Source organism: Festucalex cinctus, chromosome 2 (genome assembly GCF_051991245.1).
Source record: "Festucalex cinctus isolate MCC-2025b chromosome 2, RoL_Fcin_1.0, whole genome shotgun sequence".
NCBI classification, from domain to species: domain Eukaryota; kingdom Metazoa; phylum Chordata; class Actinopteri; order Syngnathiformes; family Syngnathidae; genus Festucalex; species Festucalex cinctus.
Window position 1 is genome coordinate 17,010,015 of NC_135412.1, and position 25,300 is coordinate 17,035,314.

A 25,300-nucleotide genomic window follows, 5' to 3' on the forward strand; every position below is an offset into this window, starting at 1 on the left:
TATAATAAAATAAAAATCCACTTGTCATATAATCCATTTGAAAATTTACACAAAAACACATAGTTGACATTATTCCAATTTTTTATAACAAGACACTGTACATAAAAAACAAAAAAGATTTAACTTACTGCTAACATTGTGCAAACATCCCACATTTCCCACCACCACTGACAAAGTGCACGACTGAAAACCACCATGAAGTGCGTCTTCACCACTCACATACTGGGGGGGGCTTACAACACTACAGGACCGGAGGGGCAACATCCACACATGGCTTAATTAGCTTAACACGATTTTCATATTTGACACCTCACGGACATCGTTACACGGCAAGGCCCCAAAAGAGCCACAAAATGACAAACGCAAGCATGCAAACATTGATGAAACGTGTTTTTTTTTTGTTTTTTTTTCTCGTTTCCTCGGACAACACAACAGTAATCCACTGGCCGTATATATTATATTCACAATCAATATATTACATTTGTTGTCAAAATACTCAAAAGTAGCACACGTGGTTTTGCTGCTTGACACCTTCTCGTGGCACTCAGGTTACATGACAGTCCAGTATTTTGAACACATCCCATTTTCTCAGTACTGCAACCTTTCAGTGCCATGCAGTCGGAATATGAATCGATGGTGCACGTGATTATTATACACAATTGACAAAGATGTTGGGATATTCGGCTATCAGGTGAAATTTCAGGATGAACCTAAAATGCTGTAGAATCACTATAAGGGACTTAACCTTCCCGAAACTGTCAATTATTGCCTGTCGTCTTATTCTAATTACTTCCAATTTGTTTTTGTTTGTTTTTTAACCTCAACTTTAGAAAATCTAAAAAAAAAAAAAAAGCCTTAAATTGAGAATAAAATTTCATTTTGTTTACTACATTGAATTTAGCCATGTAAGCACACTGCACAAACATAATACAGTTTAAAAAAAAAAAAAAAGGTATGTGTTTAAAAAAAAAACAAAGTAATAGTGGTTGGTATTTCAATAAGGTAAAATTTATCCTTTTCAAATTTCAAATTCAGCCCGTTTACATGTGAAACTTTTCACATTAAAACAAGAGATTTATCAATGTAATTAGCAATTACTAGACCTACGATTATATATTTAAATGTACATTGATGTGATAAGAACATTTGTTTTGCATATTATTGAAATTAATAGCGGGGCTCCGGGTGGAGGAGTAGACTTGCACCTTTGGTGCCGGTTGGCGTTGGTTCGCTTCCCCGCCCGGGAGACCATGTAAGTTTGTGTGCACGTTTGTGTGAGTGAGTGAAGAAAAAAAAAAACATTTAAATTAATATTTTTTTAAATGAATTAGTTCACCACTAGATGGCGCCATATCATGCACACATTCCATTTAAAACAACATTTATCACATCTTTATGTGGAATACATACCATTTGAATATTTAACTTTTCACATAAAAACATGAAATTCATCACGCTAAAATTGTCAGGTTAAAATGTGAAAACTCATAATAATATATACAATTAGTACCTTTAAAAACACATTTTGCAACTTGCTGTTGGCTGAAAATGACATCACAAGGGCTCAGGTAACCAATCACAGCTCAGTCTGTGAATGTCACATGACCAAATCGAGAAAACAGGTGAGCTATGATTGGTTACCTGAGCCCTTGTGATGTCATTTTCAGCCACAGCAAGTTGCAAAATGTGTTTTTAAAAGGTACTAATTGTATGTGAAAAATAATGAAAATATAAAATTAATTATAGACAAAATATAATTTTTTTTATTGCTATAATGGGCTAAAAAAGTGAAGTATCACTTTAAATTTATCATAATACAATATGGAATTTCACGTTAAAAAAATTAAACCATTTTGTTTTCTCGTGTTGCAGCCCAATGCGATACGAGTAACACAAATATTTCATGTACAGAAGGTGCAAAAAGTGAACCATTATATATTGACGAATGACGGTAGCACATTTTAGGTTCATCCTGAAATTAAAAGCCCAATGTGCTTATCTAACTTTTTTGAAAGTCGTGTAGTGAAAAACTGTTTTCCCTCGTAAGGTATATTTTGTGGTCTGGTAGATGACTTTCCTTTTTTTTTTTCTTTTTTTTTTTTTGATATCCTGAACTTTAGTGTGCCAAAGTTACACTGGAAGCATTGGAATGCGCTCATTGGTGGGTGAGGTGTGCTATCCACAAAATGTACCCGCTAGGCAGAAGACAAAACCCACCAAAACGGAACTCGAACGTCTTGACAGAGTCGACTGTCGAACCAACGGAGGAAATGCACAAACATGCATGAACGACACCAAATAAAAGTCCAATTAAGTCAGAGTGGCTGACCCGGCGCTCCCTAACCCAGACCTCGCTCCTGACCCTCCGCGTGCCGCCGGCTGGTGCGCTTGCGCTGTTGCTGCTTGGGACCGGCCTGTTCCCAGTAGGACTGACAGTACTGGTTGATGAGTCTGATCTCGGGCGGGAACGGCGTGGAGGCGAGCGACGAGCGAGGGTGCGGTCGCGCGTTGTTGCGAGTCTCGGGTTCATCCTCGTCGTCGTCCCGAGCGCTCAGAGCCAAAACGATGTCCCGGTCGAGGATGCGCAGCGCCACGCGGGCCACCGTGTGCTTGAAGTTGTTCTCGGTGGCCAGGCAGTGGTACAGACCCGCGTCCGATCCGTTCAGCGACTTGAGCAGGATGCCGTGGTTGGTCTTCAGGACGTCGCCAGCGCGGCTCAGCTGGAGATTCAAACGGTTTGTTTTCTTTCATTTACAGTCATGGGAAAAAGTGATTGAATGAATGGATGAAAATCAAAATGACTGCCAGTCAAATGAGTTCATATTAGTTGATGATGAGGGGGAAAAAAAAAAAAAAAAAAAAAAAGTGTGGGGGTGGGATCATTTATTTCTTGAAGAGATTTTCCTTACCACTTTCCTTTTGCCATCCCTCTGGAAGAGCCACTTGACGGTGGCCTGAGGAGAGCGCGGCTGACACTCCAAAAAGGTGCTGCTACCTTTCACGCCAAACTGTACCGTTTCTCGCAGACGTTTCTCCACTGGAAGGACACACAGACGTCATCACGAACAATCCAGACTTCCTTCAGTATAGACACCGTTTGGGGTTCTTTTTCCTTTTTTTTAAATTTTTTTGAACATATTGGAAAAAAACAAACAAACATTTATTTATATATTTATTTATTTATTTATTTTAATTTGCCAAAGCACTGAATAAAAAAAAAAATCATTTGTTTCATTCATTTATTTATTCATTCGTATGCAATGACGCTAACATGCGATTTGGGAATGTGGAAGGAAGCTGAAGCCAAACATGCTGTGACTGGTATTTTCTAACATTTTTTAACAAATAAAAATAGCTGATATCTTGTAAGATTAAGCTTTTAAAAATATGTTTAATTTAAAAAAGTAACATTCAAAATGTATTTTTTTTTTAATTAGAAAATGATTGAACTTGAAACAACCTTTGTATTTTTATTCTTTATTTTTATTTTTTTCTTCATTTATTTATTTATTTATTTATTTTTAAAACCAATTGTCAGCCCCCGCCTATGCGGCACGGCCACAGATTTATGTATTTATTTCCCCAATTAAAAATTTTTTTTTTTTTTAAATCCCCAATTCCCCTCCATGTTTTCGCTGAAATGTTATATTTTTGGGTTTGAATTATTATTATTATTATTATTATTATTATTTTAATAGTTCACCATTTCCCCTCCATGTTTCAGCTGAAATGTAACTAAATGTTTGGGTTTGAATTATTACTATTATTATTTATTTATTTAATATTACACCATTTCCCTTCCATATTTTGCTGAAATGTTATTACATTTTTGGGTTTGAATTATTATTATTATTATTATTATTAATATTTCACCATTTCCCCTCCATGTAAATATTTGGGTTTGAATTTTTTTTTTTTATTTTTTTTGTCCTCTCCCACCACATGGATTTCAATGGTCATCAATTATATGTGGATTTTTGCTATTTGTGGGCCAAACAGGGGTCCACTGTACTGTATACAAAGTATACCAAAACATTTATACTATAAAAAGAAGAAAAATATAACTAGAATAAAAATTTAAAAAAAGTAAAATACAAAATATGTAATACAATGAATTAATATATATTAAATCAAGAGGAACATATTGTAACAATATTTTTTTTGCCAATTTTAAACACAAAAATATCACGACAAATGTGCATAAAAACTTTTTTCTTTAATAAATGCAATTAAAGTGTCTACAGAGCCACCAAAGTGATGGGGCTGGGGGGTAAAAAGTTTCTTATTAGAACAAGGTTTTCTTGTTAAGATGAGATTGAAAACCTACGACTACAATTTCATTCGTATTTCAGAGTGAAAATGAGCACACAGCCGAGTTCGTTTATATTTTCATTTGGGGCTTCATAATCAGGACATTGCTGCTTTACTTGCAAGTGGTCACTGTTATGTTGTGTCTGAGACACATTTCAAACATCTGAAGTAGCCGAAAATTCTATTGAAATGTGACCGTTGAACCCATTAAAAACAAATATGAGGGCAGCCGACCTTTGGCGTTGAAGCCTCGACACTGCCTGAGAGGGTCGCCGTGCTTGACGTCCTGCCTTCTGCTCCTCCTGCAACCCGCGACAAAAACGGCCGTTAAGTGTTGCCGTGGCAATTTGGTCAGCGATGCGCTCGTTACCTTTTGGTGGAAGGAGTGAAGGCCGAGCAGCTCTCCCCGTCCCAGGCGCAATAAGGGTCTCGGGCAAGGCAGCAGTCGGAGCAGGCACGGCCGTAGACGCCGCAGCGGTGCAGCGACACCTGCGTCAAGCCGGCATCCGACGACACGTACAGCTGTTGCTGCAAGACGCCACGCAAAATAATTCGAAGGTGAATCGCGGCATGCGCGCGCAGATGTGAAGCGGCGGTTTCCTTGCTTACCCGTTTCGAAGAGATCTTCATCGTTTTGACGGCAGCTCTGCTCTGTGAAGGATGTACACGTTAAGATTGACGTGCCCTCGTTAATAAAAAAGGTTCAAGTTAAAGCCAACCTTAAACATTTCTTAACAATAATATGTTATATGTGGGGGCGGCACGGTGCAAGAGTGGTTAGCACGTCCGCCTCCCAGTTCTGAGGACTCCGGTTCGAGTCCAGGCTCCGGCTTTCCTGGGTGGAGTTTGCATGTTCTCCCCGTGCCCGCGTGGGTCTTCTCCGGGTACTCCGGTCTCCTCCCACATTCCAAAGACATGCATGGCAGGTTAATTGGGCGCTCCGAATTGTCCCTAGGTGTGCGTGTGAGTGTGGATGGTTGTTCGTCTCTGTGTGCCCTGCGATTGGTTGGCAACCAGTCCAGGGTGTCCCCCGCCTACTGCCCAGAGCCAGCTGAGATAGGCGCCAGCAACCCCCGCGACCCTTGTGAGGAATAAGCGGTCAAGAAAATGGATGGATGGATGTTATATGTGATCTCACTAAGTCTAAACATTACATTCTGATGAATATTACTTTTGTGGAATATGAGTTGTGAAGCAAAATCCAGCTATTTTAATTCATTTTAAGGGGCGGCCATTTTGACATTTGCTGTTGACTGAAAATGACATCAAAACTCAGACAACGACCAATCACAGATCACCTGTTTTCTAAAGCTGCGCTGTGATTGGATGTTACCTGAGCAACAGTGATGTCATCTTCAGTCGACAGCAAGTGACAAAATTTGATACTTGACTCATTGAGCCCATTTCAGTAGTCTTTCAGGAGACATACCCGGAAAACTTCCACTTCCTCGAGTGTCAACTCCTCCATGCTGGTGGGGTCTTTGGGCAAAACGATGACTTTCTGGATGGTGCCGCGGTCTGACAAGTCAAACACAATACAAAGACTTACAACCTTTTTATTTAAAAACAACCGCATAGCTTTGCTTTTAAATCTGCTAGCTTAGAGCTAATGCTAAATATCCCCTCTATTGTGGTGCTATAACCCTTGAAGCAAGTGATTGAACACAAAAAATACTATGAATGCTATTTGATCCGCATGTAGATATGAAATGATAATTTTAGTATGTTGTAAAAAAATAATATATGTACTTGCTACACTGAATTTGCATGGCTTGGCGGCCAAATGGGTCTTGCTAGTTTAAAACCCAGAAATGTATTTTTGCATTTGTGAAATTTGAATTTGCTGCAAACCCTGACATCACCACATGGTGCAACAGCCAATCACATTTTGAATGAGTGAGTAATCAACCACTCATGAAACTAGTTAGCGAACCCGGCACTCTTCGCAAAAGTTCATCCGGGTTCGGCCGCATCGCTCGCAGGCCTAAAGGGACTGACTGGAGGCAAACCTGCATAATCGGATTTGTGGAAGTTTCTTTTTCCTCACAGGTATGTAGAAAATGTTTGCTTGGGTTGATTTTTGTGCAGTTTAGCAAAACACACTAGCTAGTCGGTTAGCTCACACAACAAATCTATTTTTAATCAAGCTGCCTGTTAAAATGTAAACTGCAGCCCACATTCTCTCTCGAAAGCGATTCATCTCACATTACATCTTTTCGACTGACACTTCAAACTACATCGAGAAAGAAGACTGCTGAAATCATAATTCAACCCAATGACAATGTTTTCTTATTGCTTTGGTCAAATAGAATTTAACGGTTTGTTTAATAGTGGAGAATGGTTGGGAAATATGTGTGACATCATGGTGAAAAAGTGTATAAATGTCTATTGTTTAGTAGAAAATGAATCTGAACATCCTCCTGGAATGGACTGTGCTGTAAAAAGCCTGACCTGTGCCCAGAAAGAGCACCTCGTAGCGCCCGTCCACCGCATCCACCTGATCCACCACCAAGGCCGTGAAGCGGTAGTCCACGCCGGTCCTCACCACCAGGGGGCGGCGGTGGATGGGATAGACTGGATGGAACATGAGAGGGTGAGCGCGGATGAAATTGACAGCCTCATCGGAGAAGCTCTTGGAGGAGCGGATGCCGGGGGTGAAGGTTCCTCCCGGGCACTGGGCGACAAAGAAGAGGTGCGCATAAGTCTTTAGCTTTGGAACACTTGAGGGGAGGCAAGAGGGCTGCGACGCACCGTTCCCGGCCGCGGGTACGGAATCTTGCCGTTGTACTCGGTCCACTGGTAATTGTGGCCGTGTTTGTGGGCGAAGGGACCGTTGAAGACGTTGCGGATGTCGGCCATGGAGTAGACGCAGACTGCAGAGCCCTTGAACACCGAGCTGGAACAAACACGTATACTCTATGTATTTACATAATGTATAGTTATATATATATGTCCCCACTATATTAGTAAGGTAAAAATGAAGATAAGTAAAGATGCATTAGCATGTTAGCTGTGACAATCACAATCATAATCATGAAGTAGCAAATGACCCAACAGCCATACTACACCTAAGACATGAAAAAACAAAACAAAACAAAACAAAAAACGCACAAAATACAAAACAAATAACACATGGATTCTGCTTCAATCAGAAATTTTAAAAAGCAACGGCCACTGTCCAAGGTTATTTTAGTTCAAGGGATAATTTACTTATTTAGCAATTTTTGGCAGTCAAACAACATTTTGCCTATAATAAATTAGATATTTTCATTATTTTTCCATGTACAATTAGTACCTTTCTAAAAACACATTTTGCAACTTGCTGTCGACTGAAAATGACATCACACGGGCTCAGGTTAACAATCACAGCTCAGCTTGTGAATGTCACATGACTAAACCTTAGAAAACAGGTGAGCTGTGATTGGTTACCTGAGCCCTTGTGATGTCATTTTCAGTTGACAGCAAGTTGCAAAATGTGTTCTTAAAGGGACTAATTGTACGTAAAAAAAAAAATGAAAGTATCAAATTAATTATAGCCAAAATATTAACTCTTTATTGCTATAATGGGCTAAATAAGTGAAGTATCCCTTTAACTAAAACACAGAAAAAAAAAAAAACTAAAATAAAAAAAAATATTTCATTCATGAAATAAAATAAAAACGAAAATGCATAAAAAAAAAAAAAAAACTAACAAACTATATTTTATGTTTTACGAAACTAAAACTATAATTATAGCAAAAATGTCCTTCGTTGTAGTCTTTTGTAATTAATTTAATGCATGAGCCTTTGGGGATGATTTTAAATGCGATTTTAAGTTGATTTATTTTGCGATTAAGCGGTAAAAGGACGTTTGAAAGTGTGTCACAAAGAAGTGACAACATCTAGCAGCAGCCAATAGAAAAGCACCTTAAGATGACGTCGCTCCCATGGTAGTTTTTAAATATTGCGCACAAGTAATACACATTTATTTAAAAAAAACAAAAAACAAAAAACTGAAACTAAAACTGAAACTAACTAAAACAAAGCATTTATAACTAAAACTAATAAAAACTAACAGAACCACACTGAATACTTATTAAAATTAACTTTTAAAAAAACAAAATCAAAACTTAACTAAAATGAAAAATTCCAAAACTCTAAAAACCCCAACACTGTCCTAATGTAAAAATCCGACGGTTGACGGTGCTCACCCAGCGGTAGTGAAGAGCGCGAACACCGTCGGGTTCCTTTCGTCCTGCGTCGGCTGAATGAATACATCACCTGCGAGGACCGATGCGCACAAATCAATCAGGGAGAAGTTGCCGTTAAAATGCAATTAGTGGCGGCCGCCTCACGTAGTTCATCAAATCGTGTCTCCACTCCATCGTCGCCGATCACCGAGCAGATAAGACGAGCTTTCAGGAACGTGGTCCAGCGGTTCACCAGAGATTTCTGGCCCCCTTCGTCATTCTAGGCACAAAGGAAACGAGCTTGTGGGTCATTGTGTCCAGTTACGCATTTCAAATTACAAGATGGGATCACATCTGGTGCATCAAGGTTATTTTAGTTAACTAAAACTACCGAAAAAACTAAAAGTAAAATTCAAAACATTTCGTTAACGAAATAAAATAAAAACAAAAATGCTTTTTAAAAAACGAAAACTAACTGAAACTAGATTTTAAATGTCCTTGTTTTAGTCTTTGGTAATTTAATGTATTGGATGAGCCTTTGGGGATGATTTTAAATGCGATTTTAAGTAGATTTATTTTAATATTAACTGGAAAAAGGACTTTTGAATGTGTATCACAAAGAAGTGACAACATCTAGCAGCAGCCAATAGAAAAACACCTTCAGATGATGTCGCTCCCATGGTGTTTTTTTTTTTTTTTTTTTTAATATTGCGCACAAGTAATACACATTAAAAAAAATAAATAAAACTAATACTGAAAGTAACTAAAACGAAGCTTTTATTAAATAACTAAAACTAATAAAAACTTACAGAACCACCCTGAAAACTAATTAAAACTAGCTAAATTTAAAAAACAATACTCAAAACAAAATACAAACTAACTATAATGAAAAATTCCAAAGCTATAATAACCCTGGTGGTGCCCTGATGTACGAGCATGGTTACGGAATGAACTAAACACTCATATCTCAAATCCGCTTGCCCCATTGAAATGAATGGAAACGCTACTAATCCGTTCGAGCCTTCCAGAAAATCACCAGCTAATTTTTTTGTCACACATTTTTTTTTTTTAACTATCAAATTACACAATATTAATTACATATACAAATGTATATTTGTAAACTATAAAATACGTGTATTTGTAAAAACACACTGTTATAGCATAATTAAATAGGAAGTATTTGTGCATCATTTTATGCTTAACATCATGCTGCTCCTCGGTGTATGTGCATTGGCCACTGGAAGGCAGTATAATGGAGACATATCATCTAAAATGGAGGTTGCAACTAAATTTAGAATGCTACAGTAATATTAGTAGCAATGTAATACAGTTCAATTTGCGCTATTTGGGTCAAGTTTTTGGCATAAGTGACACAGTTTTTGACATGTTGACTTATAGAATCAAGTTATACTGTTTCGTCCAAAAGTTACCTATAAATGCCATTTTCCCTCACAAAAAGTTATCACTCCCGCAACATTGATCCAAGTTTTTTGTAGCCTCTCTGTAGAGCTTCACATTATGTGTTATTCAAGTCAATTTATCTTTATTATGTAATTATTTGTTTTATGTTTAGTGGTTCAGTAACTTCATCTGGGAATGGCAATCAGTTTGATTTTGGCCCCTTTTTGAAGAATTGTTTCTTGTTTCTTGTTGTTTAGTTTGCTGCCACCATGTAGTGCAAGTTAATTTTTCGCTCTCAACTCAAGACGAGCGATAGCTTGTATGTCAAGTAATAGTGGAAGTAGCACAATATTTGTACAACTGACTCACCAGACACACTCTCCCAACCCTGGCCAAAACATTGGGGCTGGAGTCTAAGCTCTTTTCGCGGAAAAAGAAGTACAGCTTGTCGTCGTTGCTCTCTGCGCTGTCAGGGATGTGCTGGATCTGAACAAACACCGGTTCTGGAAGACCAAAAAAAAAATAATTAAATCAGATTAGCGCCTGCTGAGTAACAAGACAGGAAGCCCAACCTGTAATGGTCAACGTTTACCTCCACACACCCACCATTACTCACCGTTGAGCCACCTGGAATCGTACTGTTCCGTCCGGATGGCGCTTCTCCCGCCCATGGTCCTAAAGAGAGCTGCATCTGTGCTCATGAAGTCAATGTGGACACCTGCGTACAGGTTGCCATCTAAAGTGGGGAACATTTAGAAGAACAAACAATTAAAAAATAAACATGCGTTGTGTGTGTCTCTTTCTCTCGTTTTTTTTTCTTTTAGTTGTTGATCACGACAGGATCTTACATACTTGGCATTACTCTTGAGCAATTACTTGGCAGACCACTAGGGGGAGCGCCTCAGAGTGGCATGAAAACGGTCGGAAGTCTTCAGGCGAAGAAGACTCACGAGATTACTTTGTGGAAGACATTTATCTGTCCAGCAACTGACTCAGTTTTGCATACGTTTCTATGAAAAATGTGTATTATATCTTCAATATTAATATTTTAAAACATATTTCATGTTTCTTTTTGAAGCACACAATTTCTAAGGAATATTAATAATGATTTAATTGGATTTAATATTGAAGTAATTTTATTTATTTACTTTTGCAATATTATATTACATTAAACAAATTGTATACACTAAAGTACTTACTGTGAAGAAGACACCAGTTATAATATTGTGTTTCAGTGATGGTACAAAAAGAAACTATTTTCTCATTGAAAAAAACATCAGTTGTCTTGAATGCTTTTATCGTAGATTATCGTGGATTTATTACCTGATATAGATAATTGTGGTATCGTCATATCGAATCATGAAGTACACAGAGGTTCCCACCCCTACTTACGAATAAGAACTGCAACATTCTCCTCTTTGGGATCATAGGAACATTTTCCCTTCCCGGAGTCCACGTACCCGGGAACCAGTCGGAACAGGTAGTCCTGCGGAGACGGATTCGAGTAGGCCGCATAAAAATAGATGGCTTTCACGTCACAAGGGCAGCACAGGAAAAATCATAAACAAATCAGCGTCCCAGTTTGTACTCGTGAAATATTTAGCAGGACGATGCTTCCGCTCTGAGATTTTATCTCGCTGGAGGGGCTTGTGTGAAATGTTGAACGTGTTCACCTCTGCCCTCCAGCCTCTGTTGACGAATGTGCAGATGGGTTGGTAAGCGCCCGTTCCGCAGGTGTACAGGTGGGTGCGGTTCCACGGCTCGATCAAGCGCACAAAGTTGGCGCATTCGCCCTGGACGAGGAGGAATTTCAACATGTTCTTTTACGCGCTCTGGATTTTGAAAGCAAAGCGTGTAAATACAAGATCACACCTGTCGTCCCTTTCCTGTCATCTGGCATTCCCCTTTCCTCTTGGCAGACGCCGGCCAGTGGATCTGGTTTGATTAGGGAGTCAGAATGTATAGAAACGCATCGAATATTGTCATTCATTACATCGTGGTGAAAAAAAAAAAATGAATTAAATAATACAAGGTATGTAATGTATGTACTATTATGTGAAATTGCAGTCACGATATTGGGGAAAATGCGATTTGATTATTTCCACAGGGATGGGATTTATTGTTAAATCTACTAGGATTATTTTCATTTTTAGGAACATCTGATAAATGTGAAAGCTTGAAATGATTTGAGGACAAAGCGAACAAAAAGAAAATGTGTTTTTGTGGAGACACGTGGTTTCAGTTTTTCCACACTGCTGACTGAATTGTTTTTCATGAATTTTGTGTATATTTGACTTAGGTTTTGGGGGTTGTGTTATGTAACTGATATGACCTCATAGTAATTATGACAGCACGAGATTCATTCATTCATAAGTTAGTTAGACCACTTTTTATGCAAGGTCTGCTTTTGCAACAAAAACACTTTGTGAGGGAATGAAAGCATTTTGCACTTGGATCCTTCCAAGGAAAAATTTAAGACTGAAATGTACCCATGACCTCATGATGATTTTTGTGTGATGGCAATTAGTTTTAATCTTGAACAGAGCAAAGCATTGAAGGATCTTGAAACATGATCCATTTAAGATCTTAAATCTGAAGTGCCTGAACCGATCACACAGTTCACTGACGCCGTTACACTGCTTAGTTTACTTGTTTCACTTTGGTTAGTTAAAAGCCAGCGGGAGGATTTTACAACTCGTTAGCATCCTAATAAAATGATTCAAAATTCATTTTTCATGTACTGTCACATTAGCAATACGAAATAGCAATATTCCTGCCAAAAATTGTTCCCCTCCCCCTTTATTTATATTTATTTCTAGATTCTCAGTCATCCAGATGATGGTAATCCGCAAAGATTGAACAGAGGCAAGTGTAGTGTAGTAGAAAATGCCATTAAACAGTTTCAGTCAGTCTAAGGTGTGTGTTTTTTTTTTTAAATAAGGAAATGCACTTCATAATATTGTATGATATGAAATATATATAGTAATAATAACATGAATAAATAGAATGTAAGGAATTTAACAGTTTGCGCTTCATGATTTATTTTTAAGACGCCTTGTGGTAAGCGTGAGATGGCCACCGGGAGCAGTATGGTACAGTCACGCAGATACAAATGAAGAAGAGTTTTACAACATCTGTAAATTACACAGTAAACCAAAGTAATATTAGTCGTTTTTCGCAGACGATAAATCATATCAGATGCTCAAAATGTTATAACACCATGAATATCAATTTTCTGTTAGCCTGTTCATGTTTTTTTTTCATTAAGTGTTAGCAATAAGCTAGCAGACTTTAAGTAAGTAATTAGAGGGTTGTTTTAAATACACAATGTTTAATTGTTTTTTGTTTATGTTTATGTTTAAAAGACATATTTCCATCTGTGGACTCAGAATATAAACGCTAAATGAAGCTCAACATAGAAAAATCAATCACTCAGTCGAATCTCTGCGTGTGCGTGCATGCGTACTATTAGCGGCTCCTTGTTGACGTTGTGCATATCCAGAGCCACCAGGTACTCCCTACTGCCCAGGTACAGGCGGCCCTGGTCCTGATCCATCAGGAGGATTCGGTAGTCGCTGGTGTTGAAGGAGAAACTGAAGGGTCTCGCTGCCCGAGTGTCCATCAGCTCTGCAAAAGAAGTGTTGCCGTTACTCGCTTCTACTATAAAATTAAAACAGGTTATTTTATTTCTCTCTGGCGTTCCCTCCAGTTAAAGTGCATTTTACTTTAACACTCCTGTCATATATGAACAATGTTCATGATAACTGTGACCCACTGTAGCTACAAATAAACTATACATTAAATATGATAAAATATATTTTTTGCCCTATTATCGATTAATTGTGACATCCTTGGATGGAAAACTCATTTTCCTGGGTCCGCTATCGCTATACTGACATCAACTGTAAAGTAAGTCGGGAAGAAAGAGCGCAACTTACAATTTTGAGAGTTTCGTATAGAGCTAGCAGTAGATTTATTTGATATATTACTGAAGATAATGGATAGTACTTCTCTTGGACTGTGTGTTCATGAGACGCCATTCTATCTATCTATCTATCTATCACATAACTACTTGCTAGCTAGCTAGCTAGCTAGATAGCAAGTAGTTATGTGCCACACCCTAAAAAGAGAATTGTTGAACCAATTTAAGATTACAAATTGAATATATTAAGTTTAATGAGCTCATGAAAATATATCTCCTTTAATCCCCTGTCTCAATTGTGTGTTACCAATTGAAGCTTTTTTTTTTTTTAAGTAGGTCAACAATTCGTATTTTAGAGTGCAAGTTAGCATGCTGTGCGATGTTAGCTTACTGAGTGCTATGATTTAAGTAAGTCGAGCTCAAATTGTTTTATTGTGTCCACCGACTCTGACTCTGAGTATGACTTAATAGCTTTAAAAATTTGCTCAATTTAGTCTTAATCTCTCCAACATGACAGGTTTGGATGAACGCACAGCCTCTGAAACAACAAACTTCTCACTTCCTCTCTGGGAAATGCATGCAGGATGATTAAATATAACTCAACTTGGAGCGTTTTAAGAAACATATTTGCTTTTAGGATGTGAATAATTCACGTGTCCTGACTGTGTGATTGAGCTGGAGGCACCACATGCCCACTGGAGTTAGGCGAGAGAGAAAAAAAAAAAAAAAAAAAAAAGGCAAGTCCCTGAAGCAACGCCGGTCAGCGTGGCAAATTCTTAAGATCAGGATTGTGCTCAGCCAAGCGGAACCTATTAAGACACGCTGCTGGAAAATGTATTCAGCATTTTTCTTTCTTTTCCTGAAAGCTCTGATTGAACCAATTTCATCTGCTGCGAGAGAAACGCACCTTGCCACACCGTGACATTTGGTTGCACGCTTTTCTTCAACAATTCATTACCACGTTTGGAATACAGTTTGAAAAGGAACACAGAAAATATTGATACTTTATGTCTCACGCTAATATTTACTAATGAGACTGTTAAGGGTTCTTAGGGTTTATGGAAATTAGTTGTTTGATCAAATCAGAGTCACCATTCCAACAATGAAGCATGGTGGTGGCAGCATCATGAGCAGGGGCCGTTTTTCTTCAACTAAGTAAAGTTGAGGGAATTATGAACAGTGCCAAATAGCAGTCAGTATTAGTGTAGCACAAAACCTTCAAGCTTTGGCTAGAAACCAACACAATGCCAAGAAAAGCCAACAAAAAAAGGGATAACTGCCTAAGAGTTCAGCTTGCTGTAATGTCATTTTCAGTCGACAGGAAGTGTCAAAATGGCCGACCCTTGAGATGAATAGAAATGGGTAAATATTGCTGCTTAATTCATACTCCACAAACGCAATATTCACCAAAGTGCCATATTTAGGCTAGTGGGAGCACCAAGAACATAATGTCAAGAATATTTTTGAGTTGACTTCTCTTATAACTAGTCATTTTAATCCTAACACATGCACGTCTGTTGTTCGTGTTTAAAGGGAAACTTGACTCACTGAACAATTTTCAGCAGTGAAAAGTTAATATTTTGTCCAGAATTAATTTGATAACTTCATTATATTTCCTGTACAATTATATCTTTAAAAATTAATTTTCTACTTGCTGTCGACTGATGATGACATCACCTGTGCTGAGGAAGTAGGTAACAGCCAATCATGGCTCACCCGTTTTCTGGGTTTGGTCAGTAAACTGAGCCATGATTGGTCGTTACCAACTTCCTCAGCACAGATGATGTCATCATCAGTCGACAGCAAGTAGAAAATTAATTTTTAAAGATATTAATTGTACATGAAAAATAATGAAGTTACCACATTAATTATAGACAAAATATTAACTTTTTACCGCTGAAAATGGCTCAATGAGTCAAGTATCACTTGAATATCCCACCATATGCATGCAGAATATCAGGCCAGGTTCAAGACAGCGGGCTTATGTCCCGACAAATGGTCACAAATGAGCCTCAGAAGCTGGCTTACGGGGATTGAGGACGATCCGCAATCTTTATTTACATCAAAGTGGCCGCCATCTTCCTTTGCGGGGGTCAACATTAAACAGGATGTAGGCAAGGTGCGCCCAAAATAGGCCGTGCAATCGGATCTCCGGGATGCCGTCTTTGAGGTAAACACAGGATGAACGGCGTGGATTCATTCAAGGGCCTGAATGTGGGAACGCCACACCCTTATACGCGTCCCCCAAAATAGCCAACAATGTCCTGTCATCATCGGGTAAACATCCAGAGAAGCCCCGACAACATTCTGACACTGATAGGGAAACACTGGGAAGGGCACCCGATTCAAATATGACGCTACAACTGGGTCACGCCGAGCTCTCGGGTTACAACAGACGGCCGCTAATGATGCGTTCGGACACGTCTCCCCGACTTCCATGACACGGCACGTTTTGCTCTCCAGCAACGCCGACTAATTCCACCCCGCATGCCTCCCGTTCAACAATACAAGATCTCGGGCCCTTAGGCCCTCGGGAGTCACATGGGCCCTCGTCGGCCTCCTCCGCAGGCGCCTCCGGGAACAAAGAGGCTCGCTGTGGCAAACAATGAACAATAAATCCTTGGGGTCGCAGAAAACATTTGGACTAAATCCAACTTTTGGCCTTTTTTGTTTGGTATTAGGGGGAAGGGTCAGTGCGGCTTGGGAGTGCGGCTACCAAAGCAACAAGCCAATAAGTGAACACCTCTCAGCTGTCGTGGATGTGCCCCCGTGTGCGTTAGGCGGGGGGCGGACTTTGTATCAGACAAACACAGCTCAAACACAGCTGCGGAAGACACAAACATCTCTTAAGAACTGATGACTGAAATTTTCTTCCATCTGAAGCATTTTCCATTTTGAGCCTCAATTCACATGCTTGAAAACATGACAATGCTTAAAGTGAATTCAGACTTGATTCTAAATATTATAGAGCGCAGACTCGCACCCAAAAGCTATATTTGCTATTTGTTTACTGTTAAACCAGCAAATCCCGAATTAACTTAAACTGCACTTATATAGCACTTTAGCTATACCATATGTTGTCCAAAACGCTTTGCTAAGCCTCATATAAACATATCGGAGTATAAACCAAAATGTATTGCAGCAGTGTTAACATGCGGAAAGGTTTTTCTTTTTACTTTAAAATAATTTCCTTTAACCTCCAGGAACCCTCACTGTACATTGGCCAATGGCAGAACTCAGTGTTTTTTTGTTTTTTTTTGTTTTGGTAAAGTTTTAAATCCATCTGTATTCTCTTGTAGCAGCTAGCTAGCACTAAGCTAACCTGGGAGGCTTCATCTCTCCAGTCCAACATCCAATTTTGCAAACTCCATTCATGCTAGGACAACGAAATAATGACAAAGGCGTTGATACACTGCTTAGATGGGCGTTATTGGCTTCTTGCTTCAAAGTTTGATTTGATGCTCATTAGCTAGCTAAACATTCCCATACACACGTAAACACTTTTTTTGCGGTTGAAAATTTTCTCTTTTTTTTCCCTATGCAATTATAATGGCGTCAATTATTTTTCAATTTTCTCTATTTGTGGGCTGATCCGGTCCCTGATCCTCACGAGAAATGGGGTCCACTGTCATGACTGGGTCATGCAAGGGTTATGTTAGGATCATGCAAGGGTTATGTTTGGGTTATGACCGTGAGGTCAAGTGTCTGTTTTGAACTGATGTAACTAGCATCTAGTTTCAACTGGTAAGATGCTATGTGATGTCAGAAGCTATGTGATGTTAAGAATCTTTCATCTCTTTACCTGGTCAACAGCCAATCAGATAATTTCATGTCAGTCCTGTTACCCACATGTCGAGCCACAACAGATCGATTCGCTGTCTATATAAGCCTGTCTGAGAAGGGTGTGTTTTTGTCGGATTATTACCTCTGTTCCTCGATGCCTTCTCGTTGTTTCTGGTCTAGTCAAGTGAGTTCCTCGCCTTTTGATATTAAAGTGAATAAAGTGTTAAACTCTAATTTGTGTCTGCGTTTTTGGGATCCAACTCCAGAACATAACATCCACTATACATAAACGTTAAGATCCCCATGACTTGGTTTGCCTTGGGCACTCAAATGACAAAATTGTTGTTACCAGCAAAACGTTCAAGAGCCCACTTCAGGATTTGCCAAGTTGGACTGAAAAACACGCCGGCATGCACATGTAAGCTGTTTACCAAGAAGGTATTAGACTTGAAGGTCAAACAAAAGACTCAAACAAGCGTTTTCTTTCTTATCAAAGAAGCTGAACTCAAAACAAGCCCTCCAGCTGTCAATTGTCAAATTCATCTTACGAGCGAAGTTACAGCAGCAGACAGAAACATCTTCATTGCTGAAGAATGTTATAATTCTCATTCCTGTAATTCTTATTTACATTTACGAGGTGACGTGACATGTGCGAGTGCGTCCGATGAAGTGAAAACAAATGCTCCTACACTGTTTTGATCCGAGCTGTGTTCAGATTGGAATAGTCGAGCACCACAAGGGCGTCCGTGAGAAATCATGAGGATGGCACACCGGCTTGTATCAAGAGGAAATGCGTCTCTCCCTGTTGCCATAGCAACACCTTATCACCTTTTCTTGGCGTCAGTAATGTTGGTGGACCAGCCAAGACACATCTCATGTCAAGTTTAAGATTATTGCGGAGAAGCGCAGTGTGACTGACTAAACACCAAGGCCAGGCTTGAAAACATTATCAGGGCTTGAACCCTTAATCGCATATTGAAACCAAATTCCAGAAAGCGAACCAACTGACTTGAAAGCCTAATCGGAAACCCTAACTCTGGCTGGACAACACTAATTTGAAAACCATAACATTTTCCTAAAACCCCAATTTGAAACCAACTCAGCCTTGAAACCCTAAAGACCTAACCTTTGCTTAAAACCACAATTTTCAAAACAATCAACTCAAAACCCAAACCCTTATTTGAAGCCCTAAATTAAAAACCTAACTATGATTTGAAAGACATTAACTGGCTCGAAATCCTAATGTGAAACCCCAATTCTGTCTTGAAACCATAATTTCAAACGCTAACCTTCTGTTAAAACCATTATTTTACAACCTAACAGGCTTAAGAACGAAATGAAAAATCTTAACCCTTGTTTGAAACCCTAATCCTGTATTGTAACCATAATTTGAAACCCAAAACATATCTTGAAACCCTGCAACTGTCTTCAAACCTTTTATTAACAGCCACATTTTTGAAACACTGGCCATGTCTCAACTGTCTAAAAACCCCAATTTGAAATTAAAACCCTAACTCGGGCCTTTGAACACTAATCCTAACACGAACCCTTAATGTGAACAGCACTACATACAGTATCAAGTTGAACTGAGCAGCCAGATCCTTTCCTACGTCCCACTCGGTTCCATGAACGTTTTCACTTGCACACACAAAAAGCCAAAGAAAAAAAGTTAAAGGTATTAGAAGTATAAATTAATTCATATAATTATCTTTTACTAAAATTTAACATTTTAAATTACATTTTTCAAAAAAATTAAACTGTATTTAATTATTAAATATTTAATTTAAACTAAATGTAATGTATTAATATTTTTATTACTTTTTTTAATTAAATAATTTAACTTATTCACTCCCAGTCATTTTGACTGAAGCAACCACTTTCGCTCCCGGCTGTTTTACTGGATTTTGACTTATTTTAACTCCAGAACACAAAAGTTATTATATTTCTCACGACTCACAAACTTTTGTCATGTTCCGATGTTCCCGCCTGATTTGGTCCTTTTCGGAATCACTCGGTTAACGAGAGTGTCTGTTTGTCTTCATTTTTGTTTCAAAATGGGTGGTGGGACAGAATCTTAACGCGTGCAATTCTGTGCCGAGATATATATATATATATATATATTTTTTATCTTTATGTGTGGGCTCTGTCACGGATGAACACAATCTTTTAAGATTTGAAGAACCCTTGTGTGCGTAGCGGGCTGGTATCCGATATTCTGTCATCACACCGGACGTCAGACGACGACTGTGTGTGAAGTGCGTGTGAGTTTCAGGGTGTGGTCTGGCTCCGTTTTCACAGAGTAGAAAAACACACGTAATATCCACCTTTTGTTTCCACTCTTGCACCCTTTCGACATGTGGCAGGAAACGCGCTCTTTATATACTGTACGCATGAAGAGGAAGCCGAGCCTGACGCGCGCAGGTCCATGCAAGTGCATTAAAAAAAAAAAAAAAAAAAAGAGGGACGAACATTCCGGCTCACCTTTGAAGGAGAGGCGAACCCGCGGCGCCGACTGCTGCAAGCTCAGGCCTCTGTAAACACACAAGGCCACCAGGAGGAGTCGGGCTCCAGATGTTGTCATGGTAACAGGCATACAGGTAGCCCACACAGATCTAAATCTGGATGAAAAAAAAAAAAAGACTGATTATTATAGCGAGCCCCAAGAGGAATAAGAGACAGAAAAAGACGCACGTGCTCTCTTTGAAGCGTCTGATCACAAGTTTGGCCTGCAGCCGTCCAATAAGGCGAAACGTGCAACGCAGTCCAAATCTTCGCACCTGCGCTGGAAAAGATGACGGTCCCATTATTTATTTAAAGAGTACATGTAGTGAAGTGTGTGTCAAGACTGCATAATCGTGTCTACGAGCTCAGATTGGTGGAAAATGCAAATTAGATTGATTAGAGTGTACAATGATGCCTTGAGATACGGCCTGACCACGCTTTGAAGGCAAAACACTGATATCTTCAAATCATCTTTCTCCATTGAATGGAAATGCCAATCATCTTGTTCAGTAAAAAAATAAATTATATTAATAACAATAATAATTTTTAAAAAATGTAAAGTGCGCTTCAATCAGGAAAATAGCTCGCCATAATATTGTACTTTATTAAAACAGATTAATAACTAGAGCTGCAACAAATTTTTTAATAGAATAATCTGTCAATTAAAAAAAACGAATAATCTGTCAATTCTTTTTTTTTTTTATTAAAAAAGCTTAAATTAGATTAAAAACATATTTTTATTCCCATCCCTTTATTAAAAAACAAAAATACAAACAAAAAAAAACAAAAAAACCGCAATGTTATTTCAAACTGTCAATGAATTTTTTTTTACAAACAAATAGTTTATGACCAGTGTGTATTGTGATTCATTTGGACAATTTTAAGTTAAACAATGTTCCTAAATGATGATTGATTATCAAAATAGGTGTTGATAAATTTGATAATCAATTAGATGTTAATAAATTGCTGCACCTCTAATCATAACAATTAAATATACTGCAACAAATTAGTTCGTGTGTCATGATTTAACGCTTCAATTCATTGTGCGGCGCTTAAGGTGTTCCTGCCATGGCCAACGGGGGGCAGTATAATACAGTCATGTACACTTCAATGAAGAAGAGTCACAACAACATATGCCTGTGATCATTTTAAATGTTTTGTGAATTAAACTGGTAAATCAAAACACGCGTACCTCAAATCAGCTTTCCACATTGAAATTAATTCCAGACACCCCAAAAAAATTCTCCGAGTGTGTTTAAAATAACACTATAAAGAGTATAAAACGTAATGTATACAAATTGTATCGTACAAACATACAGTGATAATTACATAATTAAAAAGAATGTAAAGAATTTAACAGTTCATACAGCATGTGCCATTCCTTCTAGTGTGGTTGCCTTGGCCACCGGGGGTACTATAAAAGAGACTTACATATTACGTAAAAACAAAGATCGCAACTAAACGCTGTAAGATGCCGTAATAGAAGTCATTTTTCGCAGAGAATAAAGGTAATAAAAGTAAGGGAAAGAAATAAAGGAAGGGTCATAACACTGCCACTATTGATGCTAATTGTTAGCCCGCCAATGGAATTTTCCATTATGTGTTAGCATTACGCTAGCATTCCGAACGTAAAAGTTGTTTTAAATACACAACATTTAATTTTCTTTTTTTCGCCGGCCGCGCGCCGACGCGACACACAGGCGACAGCTCAGACGTGGGGAGGCCCCGCAACCGACTATTTCTGACACTTTCGGGGTGTTGAAACCAAGACCTTAACTCGAGCATTCATTATGCAGCTGCACTTTGCCGGAGAGTTTCCCATCTAAATTATGAATACTAAAAGCTAAGTCCATTAAATTGTCTCCCTGTTTGCCGGGCCGATAAGCCACCCCGCGGGCATCTCTCGCTTTCGTGACGTCCGCGGGGCCGAAGCCCGCCGAGGCACACCAGAGGATCTACAGAAAGAGGTTAGTAAAGTGTAACAACACTAAGCCCCGTTGCATATAGTGAAAATCTGTAATTGATATTAATATTTCCAACTATAAATGTTAGCACGCAGTATGATCTCAGAATACTTGAATAACATTTCACTTATCTTACAGCATTACCCTGAAAGGTGATTTGATAATTTTTTTTAAAAAATGCACCATAAGTACTTGGATTTACAGTAGGTGCCTGCCACCGACTCACAAAATGTAAAGATAACAACTACTACTTTCCTCTTAGTTTTTTTTTGTTTTTTTGTTTTTGGGGGGGTTTTTCATTTTCTGCAAGTGAAACATATTTGTGTTTTGGAATAGGACTTATGTTGTCGGTTGCTCATAAAATAAAACAAAAAGTTTAATTTTACTTTCACATACCAGAACTCAAAGCATCTTTCTCCATTTAAATGATTGGAAATGCCATTCATCTGTTCCAGCCTTGCCACAAAATCACAGTGAGTGAAATGGAGATGTGGACCATATAATCAATTAAACAACATCAACTACTTTGACAATCGATCAGTTTTTTTAGAGCCATTGTTTAACTTAAAAATTGTCCAAATCCTCCAATTTCAGCCTCTCAACAGCAAATATTCTCTGATTTCTGTCTCCCATCATAAAAGCAGACATATTACACTAGTCAACACATTTTGGTGCCAAGAACATTTCAACAGTTTTAGGGTATTTTGGTGTCGCTAAATCCAAAAATTACCCCCCCACCCCAGTTGAATTTTTGAGATATTCAATATTATCGTTTGAAAAACTAAAAATACACAAATCTTTACAATGATATTCCCTATCTGCTGCAACTTTGATGAGGCTGCATCTGTCTTTTTCATGCTATATCGTGAAAGACGGCAAACAGTATCACAGAGAGCCTTGTATTTGCAAATCAGGTTTGAAAATATGAAAATCAAGCAAAAAAAAAAAATCAGAAGATGGGCCAATATTAGCAATGAACAACAGATGCTTGGAATGCAAAAACACGTTATGTCAAATCACAAACAGTACTTAAAAAGTAATAATAATAATAATTAAAAAAATAAAATAAAATTAATTGCCAAATGGCAATTAAGTGGATTTTCAATTTCGGGCCAAAACCTTTTATCAGCAGAAATAGCATGTTGCAATGCTGCATAATAATAATAATAATAATAATAATAATAATAATAATAATAATAAATATGCGACTTGATCAGGGTTAACTTCATGTCGCTATAACCCAGTGTTTCTCAATTCCGGTCCTCAGGCCCCCCTAGCCAGCCTGTTTTCCATGTCTCCCAATTCCCAATGCAGCTGATTCCAATGACAGCTAATGAGGCAGCTCTGGAGAAGCCTGATAACGATCCTCACCTGCGTTGCAATTGGGAGACATGGAAAAGAGGCTGGCTAGGGGGGGGGGCCTGAGGACCGGAATTGAGAAACACTGCTATAACCTCAGCTATCACAATCACTGCTAGCATTAATAGACTTTAAGGGGCAGGGGGACCACGGAATGGCAACGAGGAACAGTAACGATGCAAAGTGATGTTCTTTTTGTCGAAAATTATAGGCCAAAACACTTTACCGCATCGTGAAATTACTGTTGCAACCAAGGCTGGACTGGCACAAATAATCGACCCTGGCATTTTGACTTAGGCCCGTCAGCCCAGCCCAATTCCTGACCACTCTTTGCTACCACGTAGCTCTACCACTGAGGTTTATTGGTTGAGTTTGTTCTCTATATAGTAAATGGTTTAATGGGCTGTTCCCTCTAAATTGTGGGCCTGTCTCTGGGGTAAAATGGAGGAAAATAATAAATGAATAGCACCACATCGGCCTATCGGGCATCTACCCTGTATGCCAGATGGCCAGTCCAGCCCTGGTCGCAACACTTTCTGCAATTCGGCATACAGCCGCGTTTGTCGTAACGTAGCTAATGATGACATCAATGTCAATCCTTCAAATTATTTCTTCACATGGTCAGTGGTGCTAAAAAATTTGGGAATTGTTTCCTTTATTAAAAAGAAAAAAAAAAGTCAAACATATGGCTCAAAACGATTATAAACGTAGTTGTCAATTGATGATTTATTAGGTGTGAATCAATTAATTGTGACACCTCTGCTATAGTTTAGACAGGTACTACTTTGGTGAGGGTTCGGCTTTGACTCGATTATAGTGGTTTGATCGCCTAACTCATTATGACCGAATGTTCTGAACTCCTGTCGCATGGTGCGCGATGTGACGTCAAAAACGCGGTCCTGTGGCTACTTAATTGTCACTTGAATATATAATCACCACTTCAAAAGGGCCTCCAGGAAATACAACCTATAAATAAACATCTGTCATGACACATGGTAGGTCCACATTTCGTCAAAAATGTGTTTTAATGCACAACACGTCTTTTGTTTTTAGAAAAGCTCAAATAAAAATATCAAGTGAATCGCTATGGGGCCCTCCATGATCGTGTTTGCTGTGGTTTTGACAGCTGGGTGTTAACTACAGGACAGATTGGGGCCACATCTTGGAATAATAAACCATAGTGAGGTTTGGAGTGCCATCAAATAATTAGAGGACGAGTTGTGACCGCACATGGGTGCAGCCTACCTGTCAAGGCAAACCATCCACAAATGGGAAACCGATCGAGCAAAAAATGTGCAGTCGCCCACCACACGCGCACACATGTAGAGGAGCCAAACGCCGGTTAAAAGTTAAACCAAAAAAAAAAAAAAAAAAGTCCTACCTTTGATGTCCACGATCCCAAAAGTTGTCACAGCCACATTCCCCCACGAGTCGATCCAAGGAGCGAGAGAGAGAAAAATCACACCGCGTGGGAAAATAATCCTCTTTTTGTTTGTTTTTTAAATATATAAAATGATTATTCTTGGGGTATAAAAAAAAAAGTGATCAAGCAGCCGCTATTAGCGGACTTTCGCTCCACGTTAAAGGAATAAAATCCTTCAGTCAAACTTTAGGAAGTCATCCGCGTAGATGATGCGACGTCCGCGTCACGCCCGTGGACGAGAAAGACTTGCGCGAGTGCAAATGGAGCCACCAGGTGCAGGTGTTGGGATCGAAAGTGTGTGCGAGTCCCGCTGTCCTCTCTCCCTTCTGCTGTGCTCCCTCCCAGCCTGCCAGCCACGGTCTCAGCCTTCCCACTCGCGGTGGACCCAACCTCCCGGTGCAGCATATGGGTCGGATTAACCCCGTGCGTCCCCGAGGCTGCTGCTGCACTTGAACGCACCAGTAGC

At 39.0% G+C, this 25,300-nt stretch overlaps 1 protein-coding gene across 3 annotated transcripts; it reads right to left on the reverse strand.

The window, feature by feature from the left end:
- Positions 1-31: 31 nt before the first annotated feature.
- On the reverse strand, positions 32-25,300 carry LOC144013973 (semaphorin-3F-like). Of its 3 annotated transcripts, none has more exons than XM_077513420.1 (19): positions 24,793-25,300; positions 20,278-20,363; positions 20,068-20,204; positions 13,348-13,508; positions 11,754-11,816; positions 11,555-11,674; positions 11,274-11,367; positions 10,498-10,617; positions 10,251-10,384; positions 8,646-8,760; positions 8,502-8,571; positions 7,063-7,207; positions 6,763-6,985; positions 5,741-5,829; positions 4,921-4,962; positions 4,682-4,839; positions 4,546-4,613; positions 2,910-3,037; positions 32-2,720 (listed from the first exon to the last, which is right to left on the reverse strand). In XM_077513420.1, the coding sequence occupies exons 3-19, from the start codon at positions 20,177-20,179 to the stop codon at positions 2,340-2,342; spliced, it is 2,223 nt and encodes a 740-aa protein (XP_077369546.1). In that variant the 5' UTR covers positions 20,180-20,204; positions 20,278-20,363; positions 24,793-25,300; the 3' UTR covers positions 32-2,339. The 3 variants fall into 3 exon arrangements, with proteins under 3 accessions (XP_077369546.1, XP_077369547.1, XP_077369548.1); XM_077513421.1 differs by having other exon boundaries at positions 20,278-20,368; XM_077513422.1 differs by lacking the exon at positions 20,278-20,363.